At 46.9% G+C, this 10,424-nt stretch overlaps 1 protein-coding gene across 1 annotated transcript; it reads right to left on the minus strand.

Moving 5' to 3' along the window:
* Nucleotides 1–217: 217 nt before the first annotated feature.
* On the minus strand, nt 218–6,665 carry lhx1a (LIM homeobox 1a). The gene is made up of 5 exons (XM_053423391.1): nt 6,496–6,665; nt 4,412–4,635; nt 3,585–3,868; nt 1,598–1,763; nt 218–597 (listed from the first exon to the last, which is right to left on the minus strand). The coding sequence occupies exons 1-5, from the start codon at nt 6,663–6,665 to the stop codon at nt 218–220; spliced, it is 1,224 nt and encodes a 407-aa protein (XP_053279366.1).
* Between the last annotated feature and the right edge of the window lie 3,759 nt (nt 6,666–10,424).

Genomic DNA, 10,424 nt, shown 5'->3' on the forward strand with positions numbered 1-10,424 from the left:
ACAAATAGGACCAACAAATCATGAGGGGAAATAAATAAATAAATATGAAAACTGCCCCCCCCCCCCTCCCCTAAAAAAAAGAGAAAGATTCAAAGGTGTTGCCCTAACCCTGTTGATATCCAAGTCCCCGTTCTCGATTCCAGCCCCCCATCACCACCAAACCTCTCCGCCCTCCATTACCGAATCTCTCGCCAGTAAAGTCTGCTCTCTGAAAAAGCTACCACACAGTGCCCTCGTTCATTTCCGAGGGCGGGTGGGACAGGTGGTTGCTGTATCCGCTGCCGTTCAGCGACAGTGAGGTAAAAGGTGGACTGGGGCCGAACACCTCAGAGGAGAGGCCGTGCAGGGCCCCCGGGATTCCGGGCTCGGGGCTGGGAGAGTCCCCTGGGTGGTGGGACATGATGTCGGAGAAGCGCTGCACCTCGCTGGAGGGGTGGTGGCCCGGCAGAGGGTGGTCCATACCTCCGAGGGGGGTGCCCGTGGGGCCTGAGGAGGGCACGAAGGGGAGATCGACCGGGGTCTGGGCCTGCGACGACGGAGGCCCCTGTGGAAAGAAGTCATAATTCCCTCCTGGGCCGTAGTACTCGCTTTGATAATCTGTAGATCCAAGAGACGAAGAATAATAACATAAAAAATCAACGTTAGCTCAGAGAACAATGGGTTTGCATAAAAAAAATCCAGAGACGTTGAGGAATTCATTCAATATATATAGCTTGATTTGTATTAGTGAGGGAGAAAGACCCTCGCCGTGCTACATTAGTCACAGTGCACGTTACACTTAAATCAAAACTGCAATTGGGTGGGGAGAACAACGTGGCCACAAAATTAATTAAAATGGGGGCCATTTCATCAGCAGTTCTACCTACTGAGACAGATCTTTTCTTCTTTTTTTTTAAGTTCAGCATAATATTATTAGACGTTTTGCTTCAGCAGAAAAGACAAAGGCCTGAGCACAAATGAAATTCTCTGAAAATTATCATATATTCCAAGGCACTTGAAGGCAGAGCGTGGTATCAAGTCACTCAAATGTGAAGTAACGTCACTTAAACTTAACTCAGTGAATGAGGTGATGCACACTGACTAACATCTCTTCTCACTGTGTTTTTAAAAGAACCTTCTGGGTGAATATCCAAAGCTGCCATAATAACTGTAAGCTACACTTTTGTTTTATATATATATTATTTTGGGCTTGCATTTTAAATTACAGTGTGCTTTTAGTGAAAGAAGCTCAGGAAGGAAACCATATGCATGCGGAGTAATTCCTAAAGGACAATAACAAAAACCTAAATCATACAACTTATTCAACATTTTAGCTGATGATGAGATGAAAAAATGGTTTTGCTCAGAGGAAATACGGAAACATGCAAAAATTAATTAAAGAAAAAGTTAAATAAAACGTTTTACTGAACCCATTGATAATAAATAAATAGTGGGGAAAAGGGTAGAAAAGGTAACAATAGGCTACATTATACATATATAGTGTAAAACAATGTTTATATAAGGCCTATATTACACATATACATAATGTTGACATGAACTACAAAAATATGAGACACATTTTCTTTCTTTGATCAAATGAGCTAAACTGTAAACATACCTCCATAGTAGGAGAAGGGCCCGTTGGGGATGAGCTCCCCGGGCTCCAGCCGGTCCACCAGCGTCCTCATCCGCCTCGGGCTGCGGAAGAACGCGTGCCTCCTGGCGCCCAGCGCGCTCAGCTGCTTCATGCGTCTCTCTTTGGACCGTCGGTTCTGGAACCAGACCTGGACACACACACACACACACATATGGGTCAACTCCTGATACTCGGAATCGAAATACGCAGTATGCTGCTGATGACGCCATTTTGATTGCACGTCAATGGCTTTTTTTTTTTCGTGGGAGGTGAGAGGAGGGAGGACGAGATGGGATGATGGAGAAAAACAATGTTGGAATAAAAATGAAAGAAAAAACAATAATAAATTCGCGCTGCTATTTTTGTGACTAAGCAGGTAAACGCGGCTGTGCAAACCCGACCCCGTGGAAAAGAAAGTGTAATTAGGTGTCATATTTACCTTGGCGCCTGCACCACATTTGGCTCCTCGCTGGAGTAAACAACCGCGCGCTCTGTGTGTTTTGCGGCGCGCGTGATGAGCCGGTGCCTTTAACCCGCGACGCTCCGCGGTGGAGGCGATCGCGCCCAATTATCTTTACAGGAGCGAGCATCACATCTAACCTCCCTAATGGTCCTTTAACCCTCCATTTACCCCGACTGGAGGCTGGAGCAGCGGGGGTTTAAAATCTCCAATTAATACTTAATAGGAGGGTTGTTTCCAATATATTACCAGGCTCTTGGAGGTTATCATTTCCTAATCTATAGGCCGGATTCCTTTAATTACGCTCTTCCCGTTTCCCCCCTCGTGCTCATACATATTAGATAGTCTACCTATCCGTGCGTCGGCACTCTCACTTTATCGCTATTAATCTGTTATGTTAAACCGTTTTTTACCTCTACATCATCCCCATCTCCTCCAGAAAAAAAAGGAAAGAGAAACCCGTCCGCGAAATAAAGATGGAAAAAGGCTCTATTTTCCCCTGCGAATGTGTGATAGGAGATAATAGTCGTTTGCACATGACTTATCATTCAGTGTCAACCCTTCGGTGCGCAGCATGAAACACGTTTTTTAGCACACATCATACGAAATCAGTGGTCATAATGATGACAACTGGATAATGACAAAGGTGCGTCAGTTGTCTGTGCTGCTCCTTGTTTAACTCATCGCAGGGCCTGTTGTAATTCAGAGGTGTGAGGAGACCGTCCGAGGACCCTTGAAACCGATTTCTGCCTGTTCCACTTGGCTGAGCTGCTCTCAGCGTGGCTAAATGTGCGCGCAAAACGTGATGGCAGCGCTGTGCCAGCACTCCCAGCGCTCCCAGCAGTCCGGCGCCAGTTGGCGACTCTGCCTCGTCCCGGGCGCCAAGAATTCCCACAAAAAAAAAAAGGCCCATATAAATTACCCGTCTCCAAACCAGCCTCGTCGCTCAGGCCAATCGTTTGGCTTAATGAAATCAATGTGACGGCGCAGTTTTGGAAGGAAGAGGCCTCCTTTAAAGAGGGGCGAAAGATGGGAGAGGGGGAGGTGAGGGGACGGGATGGGACGGATGGATGGGTGGTGGGGGAGGTGGAGCCTCTCTGATGGGATAAGGCCTGCGCGGTCGTGGCAGTCTGGCATCTTGGCAGGGACATTTTTTTCTCTCTCCTATAAAATATAAGCTGTTACATCACACCTTTTAATGGATGCGTGACACCCTATAAAATAAAATAAAAATGAAAAAGGCGCGGGCCCACCTCCCCAACCTCTGAGTGGCTGAATTTTATCTCCATAATACTTAAGATTTTTTCAAGATTTACTATCAAATCATGTTGTAGCTAATGTCGTGGGGCAGACGGTCCCCCCTTTGAGAGAGAGTCCGATTTGCCATTAAATACGTGCTATTAAATAAATATGTATTTACTGGTAAATCAATGGATGAACTTAAAGTCAAATAGATGCTCCAGTTTGCAGGAGCCCAGGGTGGACGCTCCGTGCAGCCCGTTTCTTTACCTGGATGACCCTCATGTTGAGGCCGGTCTCCTGGGCCAGCTGCTCCCTGATGTGTCGGGTGGGTTTGGGGGTGGCCGCGAACGCCGCCTTCAGCGTCTCCAGCTGCTTGGCCTTGATGGTGGTCCGCGGGCCGCGCCGCTTCCCCCCGAGGTTCTGGTCGTCGTTCTCGTTGTTCACCGTCTCCTTGTCGGACAGCGCCGCGATCTCCGTGTCCTTTAGCACCACGTCGTCCTGTAGCTGGTCTTGAGAGTCCGGTGATAAACTCGGGTCGCTGCATGCCGTTACTGCAGAAATAGGAAATATGGCGATCAGAGCAGTGGAATTCATCCTCATCCGATTCTGAACTATGACCTCAGGTCCGCGATGGTACATTAATAGGAAGTAAACTATATTTTCTGAAATGTTCATTTGGGTTCTACGCATTGGAACAGCACTTATGCATGCACATAGCATTCATTTAGCAAATAAAAAAACAGCTTATTTGTGCGCGTTTCTTTTTTACTCTGCTAAAATCCCTACATTTTACACCTATTGATGATCAAACCCATGCAACATATTTACATCACAGAGCAACATCTTCAGAGCGCTCAGACAGAGGAGCGGCCTGAAGTGGACATATTACGCATTAGGGAGCAGAATGATCTATATGTTTTTTTTGTCGGGCCCTGCTCTCAGAATGCCGTCTAAGTCCTGGTCATGGAAATGATGAAGCCACTGTGGGGCTGAACACATCACATCCATCACAATGTATTCCGCCTTGTGCTCACACAAACACACGCACACAGAGTGACACACGCACGCACGCACTCGCAGGGTTTCCTCCTTACCTGAGAGGAGGCTGGCGTCCTTTCCATTGCTGTTGCTTATATAGTCTTCTTTGCAAACGAATTTGTTCTCGTCTATGATGTAGAGCTCCTCGCCGGTGGAGAGCTGCTTATTGCACATCATGCAGGTGAAGCAGTTGAGGTGAAACACTTTGCTCCGGGCCCTCCGGACCAGGTCGTTCGGAGAGATGCCCTGCGAGCAACCGCTGCACTTGGTGCCAAACCGCCTGCGGGAGAAGAGGGGGCCAGGGTTATTATTATTATCATAAAATATGTATTTACATTATATTTGTTTCACAAATAAACCCATTTGGATTAAAAAAAAGCTAATCATCCTCAGGTCAGGTTTGGAGATAAGGCGGAGATTGTGGGAAGGAATTATCCGCCTTTTGTCGAACATAGACGCTGATTAACATTATTTTTCACAGTTTTTGTGCAGGCCTGAAATTAACCAAATCATTTATAACAGAGTCTAGACACTTGATTCCTGATGCTTTTGTTACACCATTTAAAAATATGGTGTCCACACTTAAACTTTAAATCTTGTACTCGAGTATATAATATTCAGAGCATAAATATCCACAGTGAAAAAGAACAGGTCACCACCAGATATATTAATGGTGTTGACTAAAAGAAAACGGCTTATTTTCAAACTTCAAAACAGGATTAAAAAAACATTTAAACATTATGCAATTAAATAAATCAAGAATGAAGCTGCAATACTAACATATTAATAATAATAATAATAATAATGATGATGATGATAATAATACTACTTATAACAATAATAATAATGACACTAACAATACTAATACTATTAATAATTTAAAACCTGTTTTTGTATGGTTTGGTCATACTGGTAAAATATGCTCATTATTTTATTTGTCATATATAATTTTGTGCATGAACTCAATCTATTTTTTTCCTATATTAATAACAAATTATTTACTTTCTCCAGACTCCAGTGTACATCTACTTTTTTTTCCTTCTACATTTCCATGTCTACACTTTCCTGCACGCGGACGCTCAGTGAACTCGCGGGCTCAGCAGGTTGGCTGTGGAATAATAAATTACGGCCGTGCCATTGACTTCCCCGTTAAACAATGTGTATTGAGCGGCGTGCACCGCTTGTTGACCGCACGTCTGTGATTGCATTGTCTGCGGACTTGATCTTTTCAGCTAGTTTACTATTCAAATCCACTTATCACGTCCCCCTCAGTCGGACTGAGCAAACACACCGGGCAGCGGCTCCTCTGGCCGGGGTTTGATCCTGTGCGTCCCCCACCAGCACCACCACCACCTCCACTACCCCACCCGGACTCCCTGCGTGCTGTAAAGAGAAACACCCCAAACTGTGATTTCCTCGATTTCCTAACACCCACCACCCCGCTGAGAGCGAGTGCACACGCGTTTAATGTGGCCGCCTCTCTTTTGTTGTTGTTTTGCATGATAATTCAAATTAACAAGCTTTTAATTACTCGCTCTTAATCAAGGCTTATCACCTGCAAGTCCTCACTCACGCCTTCAGGCACGGACCGCTCACTCTGTTCACTTATTCAGAGCAAAACTAAATGAACTGAAGAGTTCACAGTAAACATTGGATACAGCCTATGCAGAATTTTTTTTACAATTTCGTATATCTACTCCTAAGATCTTGTTAATCAAAACTAACAATTTTTTTCAAACTAAAAATGTTTTAAAGGATTTCCCTTATTTTATTTTAACGATTCTCTGAATTAAACTGTATTAAATATGCCTTATTTTTTCCCCCAGGTTATTGTTGAGCAATACAACTCATGTAAAAGTTGTACATTATATTGAGGATCATTATGATAAGCACTGTATCCACAAAAACTATTTATTATTACGAAATAATAAATTAATACGGTTTCCTTCTATTTTAAGGATTGTGCCCTCACGTCTATGCTCTTGTTTTCAGCTGCGCTTTATATTTCTCGATAATACAAAAAATAAAAATATTAAAGGTTTGTGTTTGTTAGCCTGCTGCTCGCTGTCCACTTAGACCACACACATAAATACACAGAAACACTGTTGTGGAGTTTGTCTGCCACCTTCTCCGCGCTTACCTAAAGAAATCATTCTTGCAGTACAGTCTCCCCTCTCGTGAAAAGCATTTCTCAGTTAAATTACATTTGCACTCGCAGCACTGCACGCATTTGACGTGCCAGGCTCTGTCCAGCACGTTGAGCAGAAAGCGGTCCAGGATAGGCCTCTCGCAGCCGGCGCAGTGGACCATGGCTTTGGCTGACTGGGCTACAACCCCGCAGATGAAGCGCACAGACACAAAACCAAATCAACAGCGCAGGCCGAGCATTGACCGGGTATCTGCTTCCTCCCTCCCTGGTTCGCCTGGAGCTCCCCGGGTCAATGAGCGCGGAGGAGCCAGTCGATCAGGTGTCACCACAGATTTCTCCCTGCATGCGTAAAAAAGGCTCGAGCGTCCAAAGCGAAGATGATGAAGAAGAAAAAAAACAAAACACACACGAATGGATGGAAGCGGCGTCCTCTCCCTCTCGTGTGGAAAAGCCAAAAAGCAAAAGAGGTGAATAAATAAATCAGTCCCTTGTTGCATCCGGAGCAAAACGCACAATTCGGCCAAAATGCAGATCTCAACGCAGGAAGCCGCAGGTCGGCTCAGACGAGGAGAGCGGAGCCAGGTCGGTTGCTGTCCCGGCGCTCTTCACTGGGATGCATCGGCCGAGGAGAAGAGCGTCGCGTGCCAGTCACTGCTGGAAGAGGCGTCTAGTAAAATTCTTTTAGGGCAGAGCTGTCACACAACAAGACACGCACGCCTATAAATAATTCAGTGTACTTTGACATGGCAGCGTATCCACTGTCCACAACCCGGCGAGAAACAATATCCCACACCCCCAAAAAAGATTCAAACAACACGGGAGTGTGCTTCCCCAATCGGTGACTCGGATGATCCGGGAGGTTCAGCTTGTGTCGGTGGGAAGATGCTGCTATGCGCCGGCGGCTCCGGTGGTAGTAGGCGTGTATGCTGGGATGCCCAAAGTCTCCAGTACCGTGCGTATGCTGGGATGCGCTGGGTCTCCAGTACACTGTCTTGCTCCTAAAGCTCCAACCCAGCCTTATTCCCAGCCTCCTGACGTCAGGCCGCGGCCCGACCAATCAGCGGCGCGCCATGCCAGCAATCATCAAGCCGCCCCATCATAACCCAGCGACGGCTCTGCCTGCTATTTATGCCGCACACTCAAGACACCAATTGTCAAGAATTTCCCTGCAAACTGTCATATGTAAGTGAATGTGTTTGGAGGAAGCCGCGGCGGCGGCGGCGGGCGAGCGGCGCGGAGGGAGAGACGCCACTTCTCAGCCGCTGAGCCGATCCGTCTGGGCATGAGGGGGACATGACGGAGGAATCTGAGCAGGTAGATACGGTGGTGTCTCCGGGACGGAGCGGCTGGAGGCGCGTGTTTTGCGTGTTGCGTGGCGCGCTGCCACTTTATTCGCGTGTTAGTTACTTTGTGCCAGAGAATTACGCACGAGTTTGGCACATGTTCGCTCGGGTGTGTTTGTTGTTAATACCACAAATAAAGCGGCCGTGCGCGGAACTATAAAGTCCTCGGTGTAGAGGGTGGATGTTTGATCACACACACGGAAGCTGTGATCTTATTCAGGGGATCGGTTGTTGGAGAGGTTGCCGTTAACTCCCCCCCCCCCCCCCCCCCCCCCCCCCAACATTACAGGCTGTCAGGTGTATTTAACAAAAGAGTGTTTCCCTGTGAATCAGCAGTAGCGCACCTTTAGCACTTTTCAGTTTGGTGCGAAGGAGAGGAAGCGTGGAAGTGAAAGACAGAAAGGCTCTAAAGTTGACAGCTCGCGCCGCTCAGCTCGTCATGGGGCTCGCGGCCCAGACACCTCGGACAATTCATTAAGGGAGGTTCAATCCACTTCAAGTCCACCTTAAGTAAATAACACCGTGAGCCGAACAGCCTCTCGGATTATTTATCCCCCCATCAAAGAGATCGAGTCAACTATACGGAGTTGGATATTTAAAGACCTGAAGTATTTAACAATTCAAAGATTTGTTTTTTTTTCTTCCTGGTTCGGTTTCATAGATTGTCTAGTCTGGAGGAGAAAAAAAAAAAAAAAAGTACGCTTGCTGAACAAATTCGTTTCGTTCCACCATCTAATCAAGATCTGCGTTTGCCAGGAAACAAGTTTGTATTAATTAATCTGTGAAACGTTTGTTTACACGAAGTGTTCTGCTGTGGCCTCGGAGACAACGAGCTGACTACATGCACAAGTACAATAAGGAAATGTTATATTTTGTCTTTGTTCGTCTTCAGATGGAATCAGCTGCGCTCTTTGCGCACGTTAACGCGGGTTGGGGGGGGGGGGGGGGGATGCGATCCAGGGACACCCATTTATTCTGTACCAATAGCCCGCCAGCATCCTCCTGCATATGGGCTGCTTCTCATGCAAAACGCCAGCCCGTCCCCGTCCAGCTGCCTCTCGGCGTCTGGGGAGCACCCCTTCAACAGGACATGTGTTACTGGCTGCAGGAACAAGAGATAAGGCTTTCAGAACACGCACTCTCCATCTCTTCCTCTCTCTGTTCCCTCTCTTCTTTTAATTTTCACGTCACCACCTCCTCAGTCAGCCGTTCTCTTTCCGTTCTTTTAACACCATACTTTTTTCCCCCTTCTGTTTGTGGGACGAGCGCGTCCTGCTCAGCGTCTGGTTATGTTTCCATCACCGGGACAGTGTGGGTCATTGCGCACCGGGACAACGTGGCGGGTCATAGTTCTGCATATGAGGACAAGCAGCGTAGAGAAATGTTTTTCGTTGAGCTCCTGGGCGACAGAGCTCCTCTTTCTGTTTTTCCTTCTGCATTAAAACCCCGGGACGTGCTTGGAAATAACCACAGAGATCTGGCAGTCTGCGGGCCTCCAACCACCGCACGAACTTGTAAATGCAGCATGTAAACGACAGAAGTTGTTGTTATTTCCATGTGTAGAAGATGCCTCGATAGTCTGTCAGTGGGGATAATCTCTGCCTGATTTAGAATAAGCCAGAGAGAGAGAAAGCCAGGCGCACAGAGGAAGATTAATCCACGAACAGAGGGAAATCAAAATATAGGCTATAGGCTTAAAATATCTCGGCTCCCCTCAAGGCAGAGACACTATTAAATGCAAAAAATGGTTTTAACCTTACCACTGTAATCCCTCACTATAAGCGATAGATTTTTATGCTCTCGTATTTTCATTCTGGTGCCGGCAGAAGTTGGAAATTAGAATTTGCGGCGCAGCGTTTGTGAGCACCTTGAACAAAACCAAACTTCACGTCTCCCTCCTATTGTCTCCGAGTGACTGGAGGTGGGTTTGATGGCAGGAGGCCTCGTCAGAAGGCCTGCTGACAAAATGAAAATCACAGTAAAGCAGCGGTGACAAATTAAAACATAAATACCCAAATTTAATCTCATATGTCTTTTCACTGCTGCCCTCTGAAAGGAGTTTCTAAATTTACATCTGATTTCCGAGGCGTCGGTTTCAGCTCCACAGCCGGCCGTGCAGCCTCAGATAAGAACAGGGATCTCTCCTGTATCGGGGGCCGCGGTGTTGTACAGCAGCCCAGGAGATTTGGGGTTTATGAAGTGCAGACAAGTGAAGTGGTACACTGCGAGATAATTAATCTGAGATAATGAATGAGGCTGTGAAGATGCATGCAATCATTAATTCTAATCATGACACGTTTATTTGTCTCCCTTCTCTCCCCCAGGCTCAGTTTAGCGACACAGTGTCACCACAACAGTGTGCGAGGGGCTCCGGCTGGAGGAAGGACGTAGGGAAGACTGAATGCTGCACGGAGCAGGTGATTAGATGGGTTTGGGGGCGGGGGGGATTATGAGAGAGAGAGATACTCAGAGCAGTTTTCCGTGGAGGCCAGGACGTGATACCGTGAGGATGTGAACCTAATACCCAGGTCCTAACCCGGGCCAGTGAGACCGAGCAGGGACCGCGGACTGGAGCTT

Source organism: Pleuronectes platessa, chromosome 5, assembly GCF_947347685.1.
Source record: "Pleuronectes platessa chromosome 5, fPlePla1.1, whole genome shotgun sequence".
Classification (NCBI taxonomy): Eukaryota; Metazoa; Chordata; class Actinopteri; order Pleuronectiformes; family Pleuronectidae; genus Pleuronectes; species Pleuronectes platessa.

Bases quoted from the DNA above. Each gene is read 5' to 3' on its own strand.
- lhx1a (XM_053423391.1), bottom strand. From the start codon at position 6,665: ATGGTCCACTGCGCCGGCTGCGAGAGGCCTATCCTGGACCGCTTTCTG. The intron at 4,636-6,495 runs GTAAGCGCGGAG...CTTCTCCCGCAG, and splicing joins TGCAAGAATGATTTCTTTAG to GCGGTTTGGCACCAAGTGCA. The intron at 598-1,597 runs GTATGTTTACAG...TTGGATCTACAG, and splicing joins GCCCTTCTCCTACTATGGAG to ATTATCAAAGCGAGTACTAC.